The following is a 25,672-nucleotide window of genomic DNA, read 5'->3' as shown; positions in this document are numbered from 1 at the left end:
TGCGGTCTGGGTCGTCCCACATGACATTTGGCAGTTACAGCTATTTTAACACAGTATCGTTATATGGGACGTCCGGTTAGCGAACCAGGACCCCGGATCTTTGTAATGCGGCTGCAATAGTGCGCTGTGAGTGAGCACGCTGGCCATGCATATCGGAAAAAAGTCGTGTGTAAACTCGAAGCCGAACGAATCGAGATCGAAGCGGCTGCCAGTGAAATGGTCCGACTAGCTGCTGTTTGTTAACATGAATCATGCATCGTTCGGACAGCGTGGAAGGCAGTTACATTTCTGATTGGGGACACGCATCTGTGTACAAAAAGGTTATTAACCACTATGTTAAATGCAAATTTCCATAGTGTGTAGGCTATATATACAGTGAGGAAAAATAAGTATTTGAACACCCTGCTATTTTGCAAGTTCTCCCACTTAGAAATCATGGAGGGGTCTGAAATTGTCATCGTAGGTGCATGTCCACTGCGAAAGAGACATAATCTAAAAAAAAAAAAATCCAGAAATCACAATGTATGATTTTTTAACTATTTATTTGTATGATACAGCTGCAAATAAGTATTTGAACACCTGAGAAAATCAATGTTAATATTGGTACAGTAGCCTTTGTTTGCAATTACAGAGGTCAAACGTTTCCTGTAGTTTTTCACCAGGTTTGCACACACTGCAGGAGGGATTTTGGCCCACTCCTCCACACAGATCTTCTCTAGATCAGTCAGGTTTCTGGGCTGTCGCTGAGAAACACAGAGTTTGAGCTCCCTCCAAAGATTCTCTATTGGGTTTAGGTCTGGAGACTGGCTAGGCCACGCCAGAACCTTGATATGCTTCTTACAGAGCCACTCCTTGGTTATCCTGGCTGTGTGCCTCAACCCATCTTCAATGCTCTAAGGGAAGGAGGTTGAGGGAAGGAGGTTGTTCCCCAAAATCTCGCAATACATGGCCCCGGTCATCCTCTCCTTAATACAGTGCAGTCGCCCTGTCCCATGTGCAGAAAAACACCCCCAAAGCATGATGCTACCACCCCCATGCTTCACAGTAGGGATGGTGTTCTTGGGATGGTACTCATCATTCTTCTTCCTCCAAACACGTTTAGTGGAATTATAACCAAAAAGTTCTATTTTGGTCTCATCTGACCACATGACTTTCTCCCATGACACCTCTGGATCATCCAAATGGTCATTGGCAAACTTAAGACGGGCCTTGACATGTGCTGGTTTAAGCAGGGGAACCTTCCGTGCCATGCATGATTTCAAACCATGACGTCTTAGTGTATTACCAACAGTAACCTTGGAAACGGTGGTCCCAGCTCTTTTCAGGTCATTGACCAGCTCCTCCCGTGTAGTTCTGGGCTGATTTCTCACCTTTCTTAGGATCATTGAGACCCCACGAGGTGAGATCTTGCATGGAGCCCCAGTCCGAGGGAGATTGACAGTCATGTTTAGCTTCTTCCATTTTCTAATGATTGCTCCAACAGTGGACCTTTTTTCACCAAGCTGCTTGGCAATTTCCCCGTAGCCCTTTCCAGCCTTGTGGAGGTGTACAATTTTGTCTCTAGTGTCTTTGGACAGCTCTTTGGTCTTGGCCATGTTAGTAGTTGGATTCTTACTGATTGTATGGGGTGGACAGGTGTCTTTATGCAGCTAACGACCTCAAACAGGTGCATCTAATTTAGGATAATAAATGGAGTGGAGGTGGACATTTTAAAGGCAGACTAACAGGTCTTTGAGGGTCAGAATTCTAGCTGATAGACAGGTGTTCAAATACTTATTTGCAGCTGTATCATACAAATAAATAGTTAAAAAATCATATATTGTGATTTCTGGATTTTTTTTTTAGATTATGTCTCTCACAGTGGACATGCACCTACGATGACAATTTCAAACCCCTCCATGATTTCCAAGTGGGAGAACTTGCAAAACAGCAGGGTGTTCAAATACTTATTTTCCTCACTGTATATATATACTGTAAGAGGAACTTTTGTATTTCAAAAGACACTTATAAGAATAAATGCTAAATATCACTGCATTACAACCAAAGGAGTTAATTTATGGAACAACTGCAGTGAAGAGATGAAATCATGTACAACAATGAGCAATTTTAAGAGAATATTTAAAATGAATATATTGAATGGATATGAAAAGGATTTGAGGCGTTAGTATTGTAGCCTATACTGACTGTACGGTTTCTGGGATTAAATACTAAATCTAGTTTGGATGGATTATAATTAGGTTTGATATAGATAGACGGAAAAGAAGAAGATAGATGGAAATGTGTATGTGTATGCATGAAGGTATGCATCTGTGTCTATGTGTATACATGTGTTTAGTGTATACTGTAAGTAGATATACGGTGTATGTGTGTGTAAATATGTAAAGCATCTACTTGTTTTGTATTTAATTAAAGAATAAAAATAGAGAAAGGGATTTTTGAACTTCTTCCTACTCCTTTTTGAACATGGGAATTTCTTATCTGATTTACAATAATTTTGGAAGCTTGTGCTGAGAAGTCCATGTCCTTATTTATCTGTTATTTTAATTATATATATATATATAGGCTGTATATATATAATTTTTTTTTTATTATATATTATTATTCAAATAAACTACTACTATACTATAAGTAATTTAATTAGGCTACCTCTTTGTTTCATCTGACTCCAAAAATGAAAAAGGTTTAATTGATGTTTGTTAAATTTAGGTGAATGTTTGATTATTTTAACTCTTTATTGAAATTACATTTCACAATGTAAAATCACAAGCTCGTCAGTCTCGGTCATCATTAACAGAGGCGATTGACTAATATCCTAGACGGCCGTACTCTACTTGCTTAGTCTGGAATATATTATTTAGTCCCCATAGATCTGAACACACTTAATTAAGGTAAGATTATATCTAACCAGAGGTCACGACCATTACCATAGAAACAAGCTGACCAACTTAACTACTTCTAATGGTAACTTTGTATAATCATGTCATGGTTTCTTTTTTTAATTTTTCACTCTATTTTTGGTGTTTATTTTAAATTAGACATATATTTTAATCTCCAATATGTTATTTAACAGTTGATATGGTTATTTAATGCTTCGCTAAGCAGAAGACACTTGCCGGGTTTAAATCAGTTGTGCAGGCAGGGCATGTTGTCACACTGCATTATTTCAAATTCAATATGAAAAATGCTGCAGATGACACCATCAGGACTGTGTTGGAATTGAGAATAATTTCTTTAGCCCAGCATCATCAGGAAAGTAAAAAAACAAAACATACATAATTGAATTAGTGTCCACCTCTAATGGCATGTTACCAGAAATCAGGGTTCGAAATGACTTAGGACTCTTGGGGGGTCCCCTAAAATGTAATTATTAAATTATAAAAAATTCTGAAGACTACCTTGCTACACTATAGGCAAAATTATATGGACCAATGTTGAAGGTGGGATAATGGTCTTGGGATGTTTTTCATGGCTTGGGCTAGGCCCAGTATTGTAGTGGTGTCTGGAGAAGTGGCTATAATCTAACACGTAAACCTCTAACTCTGGAGCAACAAAGTTACAGCACCTTATATAAATCTAATCCCTGACATGACAAAGTGAATAACAGGTCATTCTGTCCTTGAGCAAGGAAGTTAACTCTAAATTCACCAGGTGTACTTATTATGGCAGCACCATGCACCTTCAAGGGATTTGATCAAATACAAATGGCATTTATCATCCCTTATGTTGCATTAAATGATTAATAATGATGTCTGAAAAGACTGTACCTACATTAGATGGTTTACTTTGTTTCAAAGTAGTCAATCCATAACCTGAACTAAAATCTTTAGGGACACGTTTAAAAAAAAAAAAAAACTTAAGATATTCTAACATGACTAAAAGCCATTAAAATGACAATAATCCAATAGTAACCACATTATTCAAAATCAACATGTTAGGTGACCAGGCACATATTTTATTTATTTGCCTTAACTAGTTCTCAAAATTAAAATGAAAAAAAATAAAATAATAATTACTTCGGAATAGCATTTATTATTATAGTATGAGTGTTAAAAACGCCCCTTAAAGTTATCATCTTCAACACCAAACATGTTGTTTAAATCTTTTCTTGCAGTCTTTTCAGTTCAGAATAGTATCAGTTGTATCAACACAATAGGCTAAAGTATGTACTAAAGTCCAGGTACTGTTGGTCCAGGTGTGCCCAATCCTGCTCCTGGAGAGCTACCATCCTGGTTTTCATTCCAACCCTAATTTTGCACACCTGATATAATTAATTAGTTGGATGAACAACTTGATCAGGTTAGTGTCAACTGGGGTTGGAGAGAAGACCTACAGGACAGTAGCTCTCCAGGATCAGGATTGGGCACCCCTGCTCTAGACCTTTAAAGGAGTATTGTCTAACATCAGCACATAATGGACCACAGTGGTCTGTCTTCTCTCTTATTCTTTGCTTCCTTTCCTGCCTTCTTTGCAGTAGATGGACAGTGCCCCTCTTTAAGCCAGGACAGCACAAAAGGCTTGAACATCTCCAATTGGGGTGCATTAATGTCGACGAACAAGACAGCTGAGAGACTTCTGACCCTTAGGCGATTTATTGTCTTACTGGCTGTATCATTCATGGCGGAAAACCCTCGTTCACACTCTGCTGAAGTTGCTAGATATGTTTGGCTTGGAACTATCAATCTTCTTAAGGTCTTCCCACTTTGATCCTCTTCCAGTTTCCAGGAACGGAAATCTTCAACAGCCTCTCTGGTTGGTTCACCCAGATCCTTTGCAAGTTCATGTATCTCCTCCTCCCCATACAAGATCAGTTCATCCCTTGTTTTGGGCCAGTTGTGAGAGTCTAATGGTTTTAATGACTTTGTGAGTTCAGAATCTGGAAGACGACTTGACAGGTTGTCGATCATTGCCTGAAAGAACTGAAGCTGATTGACCTTCTCTGTGCTTTCCTTCAGGGCTACTCCCTTAAAGGTTCCCTCCATCAAAGATTATTTTGCTTCTCTCATTGACATTCCCCCATGTGTCTTCATGGCATCCAAAACCTCCATTGTCAGTCTAATGTCCCCGGCTGGCATCTGTTAGGGAGGTACTCCTCTTCTGAAATGTATATATAAAGGAGATTGTTAGATTTGTGTGACATGAAGTATCAATATAACCATAAATGCACGCTGCAATCTATAGCTTTGCAATCTATAGCTTAGCTATCTATTTCTGTAAAGGTCAGATACTTAATAGTCAGTTAGATACTTAATGGTCTCATACTTTTAAAGGTCAGTTAAAGAAAGGTTAAAGAAAAGTAACAAATCACAGACTGTTGATTTTATTGCATTTTACAAAATGTACCAACTTCTCTGGAAATGTGTTTGTAAATTCTCCCTCTTCTGTTCATCATTTTAGGCTGCGTAAGTGTGGTCTAACAGAGGAAAGCTGTTCAGCTCTCGCTACAGTCCTGAGATCAAACTCCAGTCTGAAAGAGCTTGACATCAGCAACAATAATCTGCAGGATTCAGGAGTGAAGAAACTCAATATACAAACTGCACACTGGAGAGACTCAGGTGAGTTCAATGAACTATTGTTTGATTGCACTTAACTTGAATGTTTTTTTGTTTTTGTTGGTTTTTTTTCATAGTACAATGTATGTTTTAACAGCAGTGTTAGGGAAGCTACTCTGAATCTGTAGTTTGACAAGCTACAAGCTGCTCAAAAGTTAAAGTTACTTTCAAGCTTGTAGCTACTCTACAAGTTTCTATTAAACCACCATAGAACCCATGTTATACTGTACAAAAGATGACTAGGTACTCACTTGCAGTTTCAGAGAAAGGCTTTTAAGTTCCTGAAGCACATCTCTCATGGTGGCTAGGTCTGTAACAAAGCCTGTGCTGGTCAGTCTGTTCAGCATCCCAGTGTACTTCTTTCGCTCAACGTCAGTGTACGTGCGATCTTCAGATGCTGCTCTCATCTGCTGTGCAAGAGCTGGGAAATCCTTCCAGACTGCCTGCACTGTGCTGTAACTGCTGGAAACCCAGCGGATGGTAAATATTTTCCCACTTTTTAGCAGGCTGATATGGACCGCAGAGGCAGCTTCAGACAGGAGCTGTGCGTTCTTGGTAGATTGGTGATACATTGTGTACAACTTTGATATAAAATGTTCAAAGTGGTTACATCCTGTTACACATTTTAGGGAATCGTGCTGAGAGAAGCCAGCTCTAGTTTATGTGCAAGGCAATGCACACTCTTAAGTGAAGGGAAATCTTTCTTTAACCTTACAATGAGGCCACTGTCTTTTCCTGTCATTACTGCTGCCCCATCTGTGGCAATGCTGATGAGATGATTCTTAAAATACTCATCATCCAGTTTTGCCATCATCAGACTGTTCTTAAGTGCCTTATATACATTTTGTGCTGTTGTTCCCTCATCAAGTGCAACAAAGTCAAGGAATATGTTCTCCACATCCCCTCTACATGTGACATCTGCTCTTATATAAATTACCAGATAACTAATGCCATATGTGCTGCTTTCATCTACTGTAATACTAAGAGAGACCCGTTGTTCTTTATTTTAGATATCACAGTTGTTGTTTTTTTTCATCTTAACAGCCACATGTTCTATCATGTTAATGTATGCGTGATCTGACCTGTGCAATTGGCCCATTTTTGCACCATTTGTTTCCTGCAAAGAAACCAAGCAGCTCATTTTTGTAAATGCCAGCCTCTCCTTCACCACAAAATATGCAGTTCTTAAAGCATTGGCAGTAGGGTTGGGTACCGAAACTCGGTTCCAATAGGGAACCGGTTCCGACGTAAACGGTAACCAGACCGAATAAGAATGAAACTTTCGGTGCCTGATTTCGGTGCCTGACGTTTTTTACCGCCCCCTATAAAACATCTCGCGGCACGAATGATAATAAAACATCTCCAGTTAACCAGCAGAGCATTCATTTAGTTCGTTTGTTAAATAAGAGATCTAGCGCTGAAATGTGTTTTTTAAATCAAGTGATCAAAGTGCTCGTTGCCGCTGCGATCAGTGGCGCGGATACAGTGTTTTCTCTAGTGGCTCGCGCACACCGCACTGTCTTCACTCGGACGCGCGCTTCAATACGTTGCGGAGATCGATCTATTTATGAGGCGCCGTCTATATGATTATGTGCGCGGAGAGTTTGTGTGTGCGTGCTCGCGTCTCGGATGAGTATGTGCGCGGAGAGTTTGTGTGTGTGTGTGTGCTCACGTCTCAGATGAGTATGTGCGCGGAGAGTTCCGCGCGTCTCGTGTGTGTAGAGTTTGCGTGTGTGTGCGTGAGCGACTTTAGAAGTTGTGCATTTCATATGTATTAGTTTGAGCATTCAGCAGTATACATGTATGTGTGACTACCTAGTACATGTGTATGCAAGGGTTTCATATGTGCGTGAATGAAGTTTGATTTAAGCCCTAGACAGCGCCTCATATCTATTCGTTCTGGTGAAATCTCAAAATATAATGGACACAAAGTGTCCCTGCTTGATATACAACCACTGATGAGCATAATCGATTTAAAAAAAAAATAAAATAAATAAAAAAACTACAAATACGGATTAGAACCCAAAACCTCTGACCCGCTTGACTAAAGTTCAAGTTCAGCTGCCAGTGTTCCTCTTCGGGTTAGTCTAGTATTTTAATTCCAACTGCAAATCTTGAATATCAAGTATGAAGTATATCAATATCAAGTATATTTATATGGCTATACTGTGTGTGTTAAATATTTCTGCTCAGTGTCAGATATTTCTCTGTTTTGTAAAAGTCATAATATGAGAAGACAAAATTTTTATCTTAACTCAAGTGTTTTGTGCTACATCAGTAGCCTTTTAAAGGGCACAATTTTTCATTTAATCAGAAATCAGAAAATCTTTTTCAGAAAATCACACACACACACACACACACACACACACACACACACACACACACACACACACACACACACACACACACACACACACACACACACAGAGGTATTATTTTTTTAAAGTGTGTGCGGTTGAGTTTTCTTAAGTACCGTTTCAAGAACCGTTTAAGCACCGGAACCGTTTGAAAAATACCGAGTAGGTACTGGTATCGGATAAAACCTAACCAATACCCAACCCTAATTGGCAGTTTCTTCAAATAGAGAAGCAGTAACTGTTGCAGCCATGTTCGGAAGGACTTCTTTCTATCTCTGTTTCTCTATACCTAAAGCCTTTTGATGGGCTAAACTGTCTCTATGTTTTCTTGTGCATAGCCAGAATATTAGATCCTCCCACACAACCACTAATCCATTCCTCTGCCATCTGAACACCTTTCTGTGTTGTAAATAGCCGCTTTTCCTCCTTGCAGGCTGTGCATCCTAATTTGTTATCTTTCACAAATAACCAAGGATACTGATCCGTCCATTGTTTAAACTGGGCTGTGCTGGGCTGGGCTGTGCTTGACTTGGCTGGGCGATGCTGCGCTGCTGTGAGCTGGCCTTTTTAACTGTATTCTATGGTGCAAAATATTGTTTTAATTACTATTATTATGGTAAAACATTTGGCTATATTAAATACATTTTAATGAAGACATCTGTGAATAATAAGTGTTGACCAATATATCTACAATTTCCCCCAACAACAGCCATGTTATGACATAAGCACAATTTACCCTTGAAAAAAGTCGGTGATCTTTCTTTTTCCTCTTTTTCTCTCCATGATGCAGGATTCTAAATTAAGAAAAATAATATTAGCTTCCTAGATAGCTTACCAAGCTCTCATGTACATACTCATTCATGCTCAAATCACATTCCCTTTAATCAACTCACAGACTTGAATTAAGTCCTGGTTATCTTTCGTAATCACTGACTGGACAAGTAGGTTGTTAAGCTAGCTTTGAATAACTAGTCTAGCTGCTAGGTCTGCTGCTAGCTGGCAGATCATTTGGCTTCATACTAGGGGTGGAACGGTACACAGAAGTCATGGTTCGGTTCATACCTCGGTTCAGATATCATGGTTCGGTACGAGTTCGGTACAATGGAGGGAAAAGCAAAACAAAAATGCAGAAGTGCATGTCTCAGGCTGTACCACCAAAGGAAAACAAATTACTAAGCCTTGTATTTTTAAATAGTAAAGGCATAGAACCAGTTTATTTGTAGTGCATTGACAATAGTTTTATGTAATTAGTTTATTAATTAAATTAATAAAAAGACAAAAAGACCTTGAGATATGTTTGGTAATTGTACCTGAATGAATTGAAAATTAATTTGCTACATTTCAGATTAATATATTTGTTTTCCCTAAAATTTTTCCTTTGCGACTTTTCGATCATGCCCGCCCCGTTAGTCAAACAAAGGACAAATAAATGACTAACTGCTCTTGACTAAATAGGCTACCTTTTGTAACTTTACAAAAAGATCCATCTATATTTAATTTATCCAGTAATGAATATGCAGTGTTTTTTTTTTTTCATATTTGATTGATTACTGTATAGTTTTTTGTTGTAGTATCAATATTGGAATAAAGAATTGATATTTCACTGGTGTCTAAACATTTGTATCACTGACCCAATCCTCAGCACTGAGCCCTGCTGGAGCAGCTCTAAATATGTGCTGTTCTGTTAAATGAAAGATAAAATATGACAGAGCAATAGAAATGAAGGGATGAACAAATTAAGCCAACTAATATGATTTATATTCTTTTTGTTTCTCTATCAATACATTTAAGAATGACAAATGCAGTGAAAATACAGGTATTGGTTATATTGTATCGTATGGAAGCTTGTTTCCGCCACAGAATAAAACATTTTAAAAGATAATTGCGACTTTTTATCTCACATTTTGCGAGTTTACATCTCACAATTCTGACTTTATTTCTCAGAATTGCGAGATATAAAGTCAGAATTGCGTGTTATAAAGTCACGGCGCTGATCCACTTGTCCGTGCGACACTTCTGTCGCGCCGCGCTCCACTATATTCCTATGGGTGACGTCAAGCGACTTTGTCGCACCCGCAAAGCATTCCGGGAAGGCGGCGCTTCATTTGAAAAAATGCTGCGCGTCAAAAAGCTGGCCGATGCCCATCTTTATGCAAATGAAGTCCGTTAAACGCGACGCGTCCATCCAATAGAAGTAGAGCATATGGAGACGGAGGGAAGTCTCTCGCAGGTCCTCTGTTCTAATACGCTACATTTCCCGCTCGGTCAAAACCACGCCCATAGCGGTTAACGCCCATCAACGTACCAATGTGGGGAGGCGTCGCGACACCACGCGACAGTCGTGTCGAACAAGTGGATCAGCGCCGTCAGAATTGCGAGATATAAAGTCAGAATTGCGTGAAATAAAGTCGCAATTGCGTCTTATAAAGTCAGAATTCTGACTTTTTTTCTCGCAATTGCGACTTTATATCACGCAATTCTGACTATATAACACGCAATTCTGACTTTATAACACGCAATTGGGAGATATAAATACAGAATTGCATGATATAAAGTCGCAATTGCGTGTAAAGTGCGGTAAAAAAAAAAAAAAAAAAAGTTCGTCTTTTTTCCCCTTAGAATTGGAGTTTATATCTCACAATTCTGAGAAAAGATGTCAGAATTGCGAGATATAAACTCGCAATTATGTGTTATAAAGTCAGAATTGCGTGATATAAAGTCGCAATTGCGAGAAAAAAAGTCAGAATTCTGACTTTATAAGACGCAATTATGACTTTATATCTTGCAATTCTGATTTTATAACACGCAATTGTTCCTTTTTAGTCTGAACTGTACTTTCCCTATACAAAATATATCACAATTAGTTAATTTATGTCTTTCATAAAGGAAAGTAGAACATTTCTCCAATACTTGTTGGTAAATGTTCACTACCAAAAACTACAAAAAAGATTGGTGCTATTTCTATTTGTAGGCCACTATTGATGTTTTATTATATAAAACGTATTCTTCATATGATATTGTGTTGACCTCTAGTGGTCAGGTCGAGAAATTGCATAATCTCTCTGCATCTGCTGTTGCATCTTAAAGGTCCCATTCCATGGATAATTTTATTATTTTATAATGTTTCCTGGGGTGCCCTTATAATGTTAGTATGTTTTTTAGATCAAAATTTAGAAATAAAAGGCATTTTTCCTAGCCTGATTTCATCACCTGATTTGAACGCTCTGTTTGAAGGGGCGTGTCTGCTGTGAGACTTCAATGTAAACGCCCTCTGCTGTGATTGGCTGACATGCTTGCATATGAAATATCTGGCATTACATGTGGAACTAAATGGAAAACTTTTACTATTACAGCTATTATACGTTTTTACTATTACAGCTATCGGGATTAACGAATCGTGAGAAGTTTAAGTATTTAGATCTATTTCAATCACATAAAAGGTTGCAGTGATGAGCTTTGAGCAGATGACAGTCTGTTGATCGCGTGAAAAAAGATCTTATTATTGCAACGCAGTTTCTGCACTCACTAATGATTTCACCAATGCAAACATGAGGTATATAAATACAGTAAGAGATTCGTTGTGCAGTGTAACAGCGTCATTGATTTCATAACGAGTTTTGGCAAGTGTCCAGATAAACTCGCGCTGTGTGATTGACAGCTTGGGCGATTGGAAAGGGATTGTTCTTTGATCGCTTTCTGTATACTAATCACAGTTTAAGTAAGATTATTTTCATCCTACTAAGAGAAACGATGTGAAGTTGATCGCTACTTCCATAGTAAATCACTACTTAGACCTACCGCTTGCTGGAATATAGTTGAAATTGTCCCCTTCGTCGGTATGAAACGCTGAGAGAAGCCTGCTTGATATTATCCCAGGTTAGAAAAACAGTCCGTGGTGAAATGGACAGAGCAAACTAACAACTTCGAATTAAACTTTTGCGGTATCCGATTATAGATAAACATCAACCACATCTGTCGTTCGCCATCAATACGCCTGTATTCCTGTGGGCGGAGGTTAGTCAAAACCAAGCGGCAACCTCCCCGTCTCCCTCTTGAAACCAACACGGAAGTGAGTTAAACTGCAATTCATTAACTGGCCGCTTGGGCTGGCTGCAGAAGGGAGTCAAATCTGTATCTCCCCCATGTTAAAATTACCAACTTTACAGCAGAAAAAAACATGTTTACAGCCTGGATGTGGCTTTGGTCTATACAGCTAATTTTGCCCTTCATAACAACTGTGAGGGGGGTGAATTTTTTTATAACTCATCCGTTTAGTTGATTAATATTTAAATTTCTGCATTTAAGGGTGTGGCCACTTGAATGACAGGTAGGTTGCCGCTGATGTCAATGCTAGCCGTTTGTCTGCTGTAGCCGTCACTTCACCTCAGCAAATGTTAGCTGCTGAACTTGCCATCTCTGCAGTGTTTGTGCTTTTTTTTCCGGGATTATTTCATACAATTTAATACACCCATTACTTGGGTACAAAGCCCACGGCTTTGGATTCCGTCGTAGTCGTCGAGTATCTGCTATCGTTCGAGAGAACAACCAGCGCTGTATTTCAGTTGTTTTCCTCTGTGAACATGCACTAATGGATGTCTGACAATTTCGTTGCTTTTTGGAGTTTTCAAATTTAAAAACGTCAATAAAGGCTCGTTCGTTCTGCTCTCACGGAACAGATAGATTATAATATGCTTTTGTACCGTCAGATGAAATCATGCAGGCGTCGGCGCTTTCTCCGTCCATGCAATAAATGCACATCCTTGAATGAGCGCGGATTTCTAGCGCATTTACTTTAACTTCATAGGCAATATATCTATGGTTTAACCCAATTGAGAGGTGGCCAAAATCAGAATTTAAAATGGACTGAAAAGCTCTCTACGAACTTGACGAGTGACGCCACGCTGACGGACCATAGACTAAACAAGTAATAAAAACTCGGTGAGTGTTTTAGCGCAATTTTCTGACCTCATGGGATCACAACACTAAGAGATAGTAGCCTAAATCTTTTCAGTTTTTTTTTTTTTTTTTTTTTTGTGCGTTCCCGAGATTAGACCTTCCTTAACATAATGCCGAAAACCCGAAGTCTCTAGGTGGTCTGGTTGAGGAGTAGATAGAAGTGCAAGATTGGTGCGCACAGACAGAACAGAAATCACGAGTTAACAATCGCAATTTTGTCCGGTGGAAAATTGCGCTAAAAAGTGACTGACATGTAGGCCTAATGTTAAGCACATAAATCACTTTCACACACACTCTCAGAGTAATATTAAGTTACTGCATAATACATTTTCAACTAGCAGAATAGTACAGAATCACGATACACAGTCTCACTTGTTGTAGCCATGTCTTTTAACTATTATAATATTTCGAAGGGCAAAAACCGGAACTTTTAATTGGCTTTACATCATCAAGTGTCACTTTAGCGCGAGGCACTGTGCAGTCGCAGACTTGGTACTGTCAGTAGCATAACGTTATCAAGCATTACCCAGAGCCGTTAACAGCCTGAGCTAACTCCATCACGTCGAGCTATTTGGGCGTGATTTCTCAGCCTCTTTGCCCATTTTCTGTTATCCAGTGTGGTATAGTATCCTGTACCCTATCCACCTTATTCTGCTCAAAACAATGGGCGCTGCCATAACGACGACTCCGGTTCCCTACTTCCGGTTCGTAGCGCTTGACCTGTACTAGTAGCGAGAGAAGTTCAGTTTTAACGCTAACCACTCTAAACGTTTACTTTATTGAATGTATCTGATACGGAACCGGACATGGGCATTATCTCCTTCTTATCTTATGCTCGAAACACTCAGTTTCTAAAAAGTTTGAAATCTTCTTTGAATTGTTAAAACAAATAACAACAGCACATGAGGAGCTTGAACTCATTCTCTCGCTGCTAGTACAGGTCAAGCGCTATGAACGGAAGTAGGCAACCGGAGTCGTCGTCATGGCAGCGCGCATTGTTTAGACTGAGCAGAATAAGGTGGATAGTGATGGGTCCGGGCTGAGGACCCAAGCAATCCGATTGGTTCAAAGCACGTTTTATGGGTAATCGCTTTAGTGCCTGGTTACAAATCATACAAAATCACTTTATTATAGAAGACGTTTGTACTACGTTATAACGAATCATTAATGTATTTAATGTATTTTAAATTATACGTTTCATATACTAGTATTTAACCGAAGCTATAGATTGTGAAATTAAACATTTCTCGTTGGTAGTGTTTTTTATTTAGCTTAGATAATAGCATAGCATACAGCTAACGTTATCCGATGATCGTGCTATGAGCTTTTCCTGAGCTTATACTGCACTGATACTGCCTTACCGTATCGTGAGAACAGATTTAGATCAGGCATACTACTGGCATACTAATTGGGTCCTCAGCCCGGACCCATCACTATAGGGTTACAGGATACTATACCACACCGGGAGTGACGCAAGGCCAAGATGGCGACGGCCGGCTCTGCCCACTTTAGGCTTCAAAAATGCTCTTCAGAAACCTACGGGTGACCTCACGGACACTACGTCCATATTTTTTTACAGTCTATGGTCAAAACACGGTTTTAATGACGTCATTAAAGAAGGAAGTAGAGGGATGTAGTCCAATCCAGCCGTTTTTTGTAGGCGACTTCTGTTAAATAAAATATCTCGCTTAATTGGCATTGAACTTTGAGCTTTATAATTTTACAGATATTATTTATAGCCTACTCTAACAACAACATTACACACTAACTAAAGTTTGAAACATGGGATCACGAAGAACGGGACCTTTAATACCAGTTACATGCACTCCAATTAAGGGAACTGAACTAATTAACTTTTCAAAATAATACATTTTAAACAAAACAAAAATAGCAAAGCTCTTTCTAATACATGTTTTGTTCCTCACTATGCTTTTTAATAAATGCTGAAAACATTAAGTGTTATGTTTTTCTTTATAAACCACTTTCTCAATAAACCATTTTACAAAAACAATTGCAGTGTTTTTCTTTATAAACCATTTTCTTCATATATGGTTTCAATGATTATTGCAAATTATTGTTGTCTTTCTTTATAACACTTCCATTATATAAGGTTACAATTATGGTTGACTACAATACATAAGTGCTTCATACACAAAAAGGCATTATTATAATGGAATAATTGCATATTCTATAACAACTTGTATTTTATTATGCTATTAATAGATTATATATATTATATATTATTATTATTATTATTATTGTGTAATTATACGATACAATGGCAAATGAGAAAATTATAATTGCTGATCAAAAAGCATTGGATAGAATATCTAGACTGGGGAATGCGAAAGCTATTACTTAAAATGTGGTGGATTATGGGTGATAACAGGCATTATCCGTATGTCAGTCAAAGCAGAGAGACAGAGTTTTATACAAATAAAAATGTATCAAGAAAAATAAATACTGTGTATATAAAATGTATATATGAAATATATATAAAAAAAACAGATCAAAGTTAAATAAATAAATATAAAGATACATATGACAGATTCGACAGATTAAAATCTTTGCATAATGTATCACACAATGATGTAATTTTAATTTTAGACGTTTATACTGTATCATTTCATTTGCTAAATTTCACAATTACAATAAGCAATGTTTTAATTATGGAGGAGTTTAATCACAATATCATTATGATATGGGAATGATACTTATGGTGTGTTCACACCAAACGCGAATTTAATTATTTCCGCGAGTAGATTACATACAAAGTCAATGCAAAGACGCGAATAGACGCGAATTCGCGCCGGGCGGCGCGAATGACGCGAATTGGGCGACGCGTTTGCCGCGAAAGCTTTAATCGCCTCAAACGCGTCTTCCGCGCAAGTTGAAAAATTTCAACTCGAGCGGAAAATTCCGCCTCTGGATGGTGCTGTGAACCCAGACACGTCTGCGTTTGGCTTTCCTCCGTATTTGGGACTTCCACAACAAGTACAGAGCAGCAATATCCAATATCATTTATTTCAGACATGACAGAAAAATTATGGCAGAAAGAAATTGTGTTGTTGTTGATGATGATGACACACTCCTTTTCGCGGGATGTTTTTATTCGCGAGTGACGCGAAAAACAAGAAAAACATCCCGCGAGTAATCTAGAGCGTGTAAAGCCGCTTGTCCACCAGCGTCTCGATTTCTGACGCGACGCCAAAGCCCATTCATTTCCTATGGAACTACGTCAGACAGCAAAAACGCCCCCGCAAAGCATGATGGGTCGTGTCGCGTCGATTTGGTCAACTGCGGCGCTGCAAAAAAGTATCTCGGTGGATACTTTATGCAAATGAGAGCGTCAAAACGCGGGGCAGCAGCCAATGGAAACTCGGCGGCGAGAATTTGTGTATGGCCGTTGCTATGGTTTCATATTTAAAGTACACACAAACCCCGGCCCCAAGCAGCGAAAACGTCACAGGCGTCGCGTCGGAACAAAAATTGATCAGACGCTGGTGGACAAGCGGCTTAAAGCCGCTTGTCCACCAGCGTCGAGATTTCTGACGCGACGCCAAAGCCCATTAATTTCCTATGGAACTACGTCAGGCAGCAAAAACGCCCCCGCAAAGCATGATGGGTCGCGTCGCGTCGATTTGGTCAACAGCAGCGCGTCAAAAAAGTATCTCGGTGGATACTTTATGCAAATGAGAGCGTCAAAACGCGGGGCAGCAGCCAATGGAAACTCGGCGGCGAGACTTTGTGTATGGCCGTTGCTATGGTTTCAGATTTATTCCAGCCCACAAACCCCGCACCCAAGCAGCGAAAACGTCACAGGCGTCGCGTCGGAACAAAAATGTATCGGACGCTGGTGGACAAGCGGCTTAACCCGATGCGAATATACACTTCGCGTTTGGTGTGAACACACCATTATACTGAAGTCCCATATTCATGCTTATCCACCACTGAGCTGAGATCAGGCATATCTCCCTCCATTTTACCTGTAAAAAAGCAAAACATCATGTATGAACACTAAATCGTCAAATATCCAGTCAACATAACTCACAATGTGTATGTTTCTATTAATGCTGCATTATTTAATTTCTAAGCCTGATCCTTTTTAAAATACAGAGCTAGTATAATAAACTGTACATTTGTTAAAGCAATGCTATTTAAAGCGGTTTAATTGTGCTATACAATACAGGTAGACTATAAAAAGTTTGAATTCGTAATGGCTGTGGGTTTTGCAGTGTTACTATTTATGAATTGCTTTTTAGCCACATCTCATTTATTACAGTATTATAGCAAGAACCTTCTGAGGATCCTTCATCCGATGGTGGCTTTTCTTGAGCTGTTGATTTCACAGGTTTCTCCTGGGGTTTAGACAGAGTAAACAATCCACCAATGCCTTTGAAGAATTTTTTAACCCCGTCTTCTTTCTCTACGAGGCTGTAAAGAGGAATTAGAAGAGAAAATAATCAGTGTTGAGTGGATCAAGTTGCAAATTAATTATTATATTTCAATTAAGTACAACGTGTAATAGACTGAAACTAACATTACATTCCTGTAAACAGATTAGTTACTGATTTTACATCATTTGGCATACACACTTTCAACTAAGCAAAACTTAATACAAACATTTCTAAACAATATTTCAAGGTTTTTCCTAGGTCAAAAATGGTCTTCTGTGGTGGCTGATGAACACGGTCATCCACACACACACACGCTCAAACACATGCGCGCGCACACACACACACGCACGCACGCACGCACGCACGCACGCACGCACGCACGCACGCACGCACACACATTGGGATTCCATGTTTTATGGGAACATTCTATTGGGCGGCAGTGGCTCAGTGGTTCATGTAGGTTGTCTAAAAACTGAAAGGTTGGTGGTTCAATCCCCGTTTCCACCTGACCAAGTGTCGAGGTGTCCATGAGCAAGACACCTAACCCCTGCTGCTCCCGACGAGCTGGAAGGCGCCTTGCATGGCTGACACCGCCGTCGGTGTGTGAATGGGTGAATGTGAGGCGATGTAAAGTGCTTTGGTGGCCATAGGTCTGTGAAAGCGCTATATAAATGCAGTCCATTTATTGGCATAATTGTTTTTATTCTGTAAAAAAAACCTGTATACTCTCTCCCCTTACACTAACCCTACCCCTAAACCTACCCATCACACAATTTATTTAGCATTTTTGGTTTTCAAAAAATATTATTCTGCATGATTTATGACCTTGTTTACTCATGGGGACCAAAAATCTTTATGGGTAATTTATTTTCCCAATATAATGGGGTTTACCTGAACAAAAACACACACTTGAATATGTGGTTTATGGGGATTCTCCATAAGCATAAAATGTTTTTTTTTCTTCTTTTTTTCTTACTGTATTCCATCCCCCTACACTAACCCTTAGTACAAAATTCAAAATGGCCGACATGGGAAAAGTGGATATCATTCGACTCGGCATGCCGTCATGAATCTAACGAGACCAATTTGACCAATTTGAGACCAAAACCGTTCAGAAGTTATAAGCAAAATTAGCCATTTTTCGTATCTCTGCACCAGTAGGTGGCGCTGTGCCGGTTTGGTCTGAATACAATAAAGCTTGTGGAGATACAGCCTTATATCTATTTTCGTAAACGCTCCGTAAAATTCTTTGTGAGTTATCTTTTTGTCGGCATGGTCTGCAGATGATCTGGTTTAATTTTTGTGAAAATTAGAGCAACGGTCTAGGAGCAGTTCGAAAAAGAAGGTTTTTAGGAAAATTCTAAATGGCGAAAACATTTTCATGACAGAAATAATAATAATTAAAGCTGCAAGCAGCATTTATCGGGGTTCAAGCAGTTAAGGCCTTTAAGCACACAAGCATCAAAAGACATTACGTTTTATTTAGCAAGCATTTAACAACTGCCATCATAGATGAAAAAGTCAATTTACAGCCATACAGGCAGTTTGACATAGGAAATATATGGTTTTAAAGCGTTTTTACAGTTATAGCACCTTTTTGCCTGAGTCTTCTTACAGTCTTGCCTGATCTCCACCACTTTTATTAGTAGCACTCAAAGTGTGCCTATATATATGTGTCAAATTTGTTGTAAATATGTCATTTTGATAAGGAGTTTAGACAATTATATTCAGTGGCGTAACAAGCCAACACCGGGCCCTTAAGTAGGATTATCAAGGCGGGCCCTTTGATGACGCAATTGATGACATTGATGACGCAATGTCCGCGAGTAGGCTACCATGAATAGGGCAGGATATGATCATACACAGCATATAAGAGATGAGATGACTAACAAAATCAGGAGGAGCCTACGCTCACCAAAAAAAACAAAAAACAAAAAACAAAACACTGGTGACAGCGCACCATAACACACTGTTAGGCCTAGGTCCAAATACATAAAAAAGATGCTCTCTTACATTATAGCGGGATTTTCCGGGCTTTCCTATGTGCAACTGCAAAGTTGTCGATTAGATCAGGATTGTGCGCACGGGCATTCTCAATTGACCCTTCGCAGGGAGTTTGATTGACAGGCGATCTGACTAATCATAATCCGCCATTTTGTCCCACAAAGCAGTCAGGAAAGTTAGTAGATTAACATTGGAGGATTTAAATTTGAAAAACAAAGTGTACTGACGTCTTAGCACTTTAAAACAACATTCCTTTTATGTTCATTCATGTTTATTTTAATGCTATAAATTAACTAGAAGGAAGAGATGATCGGTTCACGAGCAGCTTTAACTGAGCCTCGAGTCTACAGCGATCTGTCAGACACATTAAAGAGTCACAAAACGGTATTTATTGTTTAAATGTCTCTAAAAAATGACTACATTTGAAAGGTGAGACTTTTGGCGCTTTTCCATTACCAGTACCAGCTCAACTCAACTCGACTCGACTCGCTTTTCGCTCCGTTTTTCATTGTAGATAGTACCTCCACAATAGTACCTGGTCGTCATAGCGACGCCGCAGGAAACTGCCGTGACTTAATCTTCTATGCGAGATACATCCGCTGCCACACACACAGGACAATGGAGGAAATCGAGTGTATGCTGTTTTTGTTGTTTTTTATTCAGGATACTCCGTCTGGCGCGTGCAATGATGACGCAGTGAATAGTGACTATTCTCTCTGACTAATCAGCAGTCTGCCGTGTTTTCACGCCACATTTTAGTATCGCCTCAGCTCGCTTAGAACCTCGCCGGAGGTGGTACGAAAAAAAGTACCTGGAAGCAGGTACAGGTACAACTTTTACACAGTGGAAAACCAAACAAAGCCGAGTCGAGTCGAGCCAAGCCGAGGTGAGCTGGTACTGTGTAGTGGAAAAGCGCCATTTGTTTCATATCAAAAGTACTTGTCTGTCAGCACGCAGTCTCCTCTCTGATCCGCAATGTATTTTTCACTGCGTGAGAACTTGGTGTGGTGTGAGAGTGGCGTCGCTTGTCAGACATAGCAACAGTAACTAAAGTGGACGGGACTTTGCGAATGGTCAATGACAGTATGGACGGGGATTCGCCACTCCCAATTCAAAACAAATTTCATCACAATCCATCATTGTTCGTTTCAAACATGTGAGAGCATCAAAATGATCCATGGGTGAAATTGATTGGATTTAATTCATTTTTTTGTCAGTTCCTATCATAATTTTAACATTTTGGCATTATTGTTTAGCTATTTACCTATGTTTTCAAATTTCCTTTGTTTGTTTTTTTGTTGTTGTCTCGATCGGACTAACGGCTTTGAAGATAAACACAATTTTTTAAAGCTCTAAATGACACTTACAAAAACCATAAGGCGAAACCTGGCATGTTTGGTATTGTTGGACTCGGCAAGGATTCAGGAGTCTTAGGAGGTCACTCCTGTGAAAAAACACTGGCTTGAAACTTCTAAGGCTCCTTCAAGGCATTGTGCCAATGACGTATACTGAGTTTTTTGAGATACACCAATGTTCTCAGACTATCATGGCACCCTGGACAAAGACACTGCGTGCCAATTTTCAGTAGACTAACAGTTGGGTGCGCTTATAGCTATTTTCATGATTTTTTTCACTGTTATAGCGCCACCAAGTGGCCAATTGTCACGATTTTTTTCATGTCAACTCAGATTGAGCTTATGAACATGTGTCCCAAATTTATCGAAAATATCTCTTTCCGCTCACAAGTTATAACCATTTTATAGTGCCAACAAGTGGCCAATTGTCATGATTTTTTTTTTCACGTGACCTCAGATTGAGCTCATGAACATGTGTCCCAAGTTTTGCAAAAAAATCTCTTTCCGTTCACAATTTATAACCGTTTTAGTAAAAGTGGCCCTGGTGCCATCAAATATTTTGGTTCCTCTTATCGACCGTTAATTGAAATTTAGAATTTTTTGGATGATTATTGATTGTCAGACTCCAGAGAATATTCTTGCAGTGGTTTGGTTCCGATTGGGCCAAAAATCTAGGAGAAGTTTGCAAAAATACGTTTTTCAAAAAAATGCAATTTACTCAAAATTGGCACCTGAAGGGCGAGCAAATCAGAGATAGCCATTTTGTCCGCCTTGAGCCAAGGATTCCAATGATATAAGACACTTGATCCTGGGACAAACGGTCTAAGAGTTATGAGCAATTTTGAACTTTTGGTTGCTGTAGCGCCACCTATGGGCCATTCGGGGTCATACTCTGATAGGTTGTCCCCAAATTGAGGCCTACCATCTGGCCAGGTTTCAAGTCTCTAGGCCTTACGGTTTGGCCTGCACGATGTGTTTTACAAATCCTTACAATTACAATAGGGTTTCAGCATTTCATGCTTGAACCCCTATGAGAATGAAGGCTTTTTGCCAGTTATAGCGCCACCTATGGTCCGATCTCCATGAAACTCTGCATGCTTCCTCACCATGTTCTGACACATATGCTCATCAATTTTTGTGAAGTTCTGAGTTTTCCTTTGGGATTTATAGGCTTTTGAGTGTATTTTGCCACGCCCCTTTTCTAAGTGACCCTGTTACAGCCTCCCAAATGCCAAAGTTCAACTTTTTTTTGATAATTATTGATCTAGAGAGTCCAGAGAATTGTCCTAGACTGGTTTGGTTCCGATCGGGCGAAAAACCAGGGACTAGTTCGCAAAAGTAGGTTTTGGACAAAATTCGACATAGCAGAAATTTTTCCCTGCCTAAATCAAAATTGGAGATTCCAACGATATAAGACACTTGATCCTGGGACAAACGGTCTAAGAGTTATGAGCAATTTTGAACTTTTGGTTGCTGTAGTGCCACCTATGGGCCATTCGGGGTCATACTCTGATAGGTTGTCCCCAAATTGAGGCCTACCATCTGGCCAGGTTTCAAGTCTCTAGGCCTTACGGTTTGGCCTGCACGATGCGTTTTACAAATCCTTACAATTACAATAGGGTTTCAGCATTTCATGCTTGAACCCCTAATAAAAAATTCTTATTAGCATAAACGTCAGTCCAACTTTGGCATGGCATGGTGGTGGCACTAGAGGAATTGAGTTAGATTCTCCAAATTTGCTCCTAAAAAACAAACAGTTTAGTATATTTAGTTTTAGCCATTTGGTTTATGAGGACACAGGAAAATACAGTATAGACTTTATTACTTTATAAAATACTATAAATTAATGTATTTTCCCCATCATTCTGTAATAAGATGCCACATCAGATCACAGAAGGGAGATATTTTAAACATTTGACTGATGTTATATTGAAGAAAAAGATGATATTAATGTGATAAATTGTGTTTTTACAGTATGCTAAGATAACATGCTAGCCCTTATGCACCTGTTGCCAGAGGAGCGATAATCCAACTAAGATCACTGGAATGTTTCTTTGAAAGGGCGTTAGATACAAACGGAAAGAATGTGAAGTTAGATATGTGACCCGTCACGGAAACCAAGGACACAAGTCGGCAGCACAACTTTCGAGCAAAATGAGAAAGAAGCGGGTTTTTTTCAAAATTGGTGATTTTCGTTTTTTTGCAGAATCTGTAAGTTGAGATCACGAAGAAGCCTCTCCATGTTTGAGATAGCAGTATTGGTATATTTAAAAGCGTACATTTTGATGTTGAAATCGCCTTGTTTTTCGGAGATTCTAGCACGCAGTAGGGGGCGTGTCATTGTCGGTGTGTATTTCCATACTGAATTGCGGCGTGGCTACTTATTATGCAGCGCTCGGGCCGGCTCTATCTGATTTCAAAATTCAATGAAGATGGACGCCAATAACATTACGATGTCCAGCAATCGATTTAAATAGTAGCTTACATGGGGTTAAAATGTGGTTAAAATGGGGTTTAATTTGTCGTTTAATGAGATGTAGCCTTATACATGTTGTCAGTGTGAACACATAGATCCGCCAATACAGTCAACGTGCATATGAATGGTACAGTGGTAGAGCGTTCGCCAGCCGTGTCAGAGGTTGAAAGTTCGAATCCGCCCATGAATAAGTTTTTTTTTTCTCGTATAGTTTTTTTTTCTCTCAATCAAAACGATTATGTTCATCAGTGGTTGTATATCAAGCAGGGACATGCAAACGTTTTAATTATTTTGTTATTTCAACAGAACAAATAGAGAGTATCCGCAACGGATTGAAGCGCACGTCGAGTGAATACAATGCAGTGTGCGCGCGAGTCACACGAGTAAACACTGTAGCCTATCTGCGCCACTGATCGCAGCAGCAACGAGCACTTTGATCACTTGATAAAAAAAAAAAACACATTTCAGCTCTAGTATCTTATTTAAAAAACGAACTAAATGAATGCTCTGCCAGTTAACTGGAGATGTTTTATTTAGAGAATTTGTAGAATTGGTACATTCAGGGGGGAGGGGAGACGGGGGAGCTTTACAGGGGGTATGACTTATCTAAATGAGATGTAAATGAGCCCTATTGTCATTCCCAGAAGTGTGAGAACTTGCCAATCTTTAGAAGCAGATTTCTACCATTTCAGTTTTTTTGAGTGCCTACCTTCAAATGGCCACAACTTCTCCAAATATTATCAGATTTCCATGTGTTATACATCGTTGGAAAGCTTGAATACTACACTTTCAGAATATGTGAATAACTCAAAATGCCCCAGAACCGACTTGTGTCCCTACTTTCCGTGACTGGTCACATATTTGATCAAAGAAAAAATCCATTTTTTAATCACACTCTTTTAATCACCTTAAGCTTATAAATAAAATGCTCCATGTCATTGTCACAAGTGCATCAGTTATTTCAGATATCACACTGATCTTTGATGGAATTAGATGAAAGCTTTGGTGGGACAAAAATTAATTTTGGTTGAAGACCATATATTTTTAGTTCAGGCAAAACCCTGTATTTTAAATATAATGCATTTAAATTAGCATTCCTATGTTTGTTAGTGTTACTGCAACTAAAGGATGTTTACTCACCTCAGGTTACAGCTTGAGTTGTGCATCGCGTCGATGAGCTTCTGCTTGGAGGATCCGATGGTATTTTTAATCAGTTTAAGCGCTTTTAAAAACTGGAGTGCTTTTGTGTTTGTCAAAGACTGAGTTAAAGAAGAAACATCTGTAATGCCACAATTGTTTAGACTAGAAAGAGACAAACAGACAGAATAATTATTATTATTTAATTTTTTTTCAACTCAATTTTGCAGGAAAAATCAGTCATCTCAATAGAAATCCATGTGATGAGAGACTTCCAGTGGCAGAGAAATTCACCTACATTAATTTTACATCTACATCAATATCAAATCTGACAGGAGAATTCACAGTTGCCTGATTTGCTCATCAAAGCTACACTAACTATTCAAGGCTATCATTTAATTGGTGTCTACTCAGCCCAGAATAAAGAAGCTGATTGGAAAATGTTTCACACCTGCTTCACATCTGGTCTACTAATATTGAATTACTAATATCAGCTAATTAAATTACACATTATTGAAAAAACAAACAAAACAACACATTGCCTTCCTTACTTGAGCTCTGTTTGGTTTGATGCATGTGTTCTAGGCAACTTAGTCATGCAATTATCCCACTGCTGTTTACTCTGTGGCTGAAATCATCTCATCATGCTTGTACATTTTTCAAGACTGAAGTTACTGACTGATAGAGGGTCCTTGTGCCACAGTGCACATACAGTATAAAGCTAATGGATTATGAAATCATCACCGGCCTTTCACTATGGCCAAAACTGACCTGCGCTTGGTACTTGGTGGGGGTCAATTTAAGACCCTGCTTTCATCAGATCACAAAATAATAAAATACAAATAAAAAATTATATAAAAAAATAATGTAAACTCAGGCTCTTCATGAGATATTGAGTAAAAGTGATTTGGTTAAATTGTTTTATGTAGAAGTGATTTTAAGCATATCGATTAATGTATGTGAACTTTACTGACCTCAATATCTCCAGTTTACATTGTGAATGCTTCAGGACTTCACACAAGAACTCCAGTCCTTTGTTTTCTATTTGATTCCCACTGAACTAGAAGGAAACTAGTTAAAACTCAGGAAATAATTAAAACATCTTCAAAACGTCTGTGAGTTATAAATGTACATTAAGACAAGTTCAATATAAAACAGATTAAAAAACTGAATCAACACATTTAATATAAATATAATAAATAGACTATTTCTGATTTTTAATGTGAGAAAAATTAAGAAAATAATGAATAAATCAATATAAATTTTCTGTAGTTTACCATCACTAATACATTTTTTTACTTAAAGCTGCAGTACAGAAGGTTTTGGTTAAAAAAAGAAAAACCTTACCCAATTTAAGTAAGCTGATAATGATTTATAATTTGAGACAACAGGTCATATTTTGTGGGAAATTTTTGTTTAATGTAATTTATCTTTCAACGTC

General features: G+C 38.8%; 2 protein-coding genes across 4 annotated transcripts in view; both read right to left on the bottom strand.

The window, feature by feature from the left end:
* LOC311089879 (uncharacterized protein) overlaps positions 1-25,672 on the bottom strand; it is an 832,216-nt gene that overhangs the window by 218,075 nt on the left and 588,469 nt on the right. The window lies entirely within an intron of this gene.
* Positions 2,655-24,392, bottom strand: LOC311089890 (uncharacterized protein). 3 transcript variants are annotated; one of them, XR_014607775.1, is made up of 6 exons: positions 24,235-24,392; positions 17,160-17,296; positions 16,776-16,848; positions 8,643-8,700; positions 5,801-8,484; positions 2,655-5,094 (listed from the first exon to the last, which is right to left on the bottom strand). XR_014607775.1 is itself a non-coding variant. In XM_084124925.1 (3 exons), the coding sequence occupies exons 1-3, from the start codon at positions 24,258-24,260 to the stop codon at positions 16,778-16,780; spliced, it is 234 nt and encodes a 77-aa protein (XP_083981051.1). In that variant the 5' UTR covers positions 24,261-24,392; the 3' UTR covers positions 14,709-16,777. The 3 variants fall into 3 exon arrangements, 1 of the variants encoding a protein (XP_083981051.1); XR_014607776.1 differs by lacking the exon at positions 16,776-16,848; XM_084124925.1 differs by lacking the exons at positions 2,655-5,094; positions 5,801-8,484; positions 8,643-8,700 and having other exon boundaries at positions 14,709-16,848.

The sequence above is a fragment of the Abramis brama genome (assembly GCF_963993115.1).
Source record: "Abramis brama genome assembly, chromosome: 9".
Lineage (NCBI taxonomy): Eukaryota > Metazoa > Chordata > Actinopteri > Cypriniformes > Leuciscidae > Abramis > Abramis brama.
This window is presented reverse-complemented; position numbering and strand designations above follow the sequence as displayed.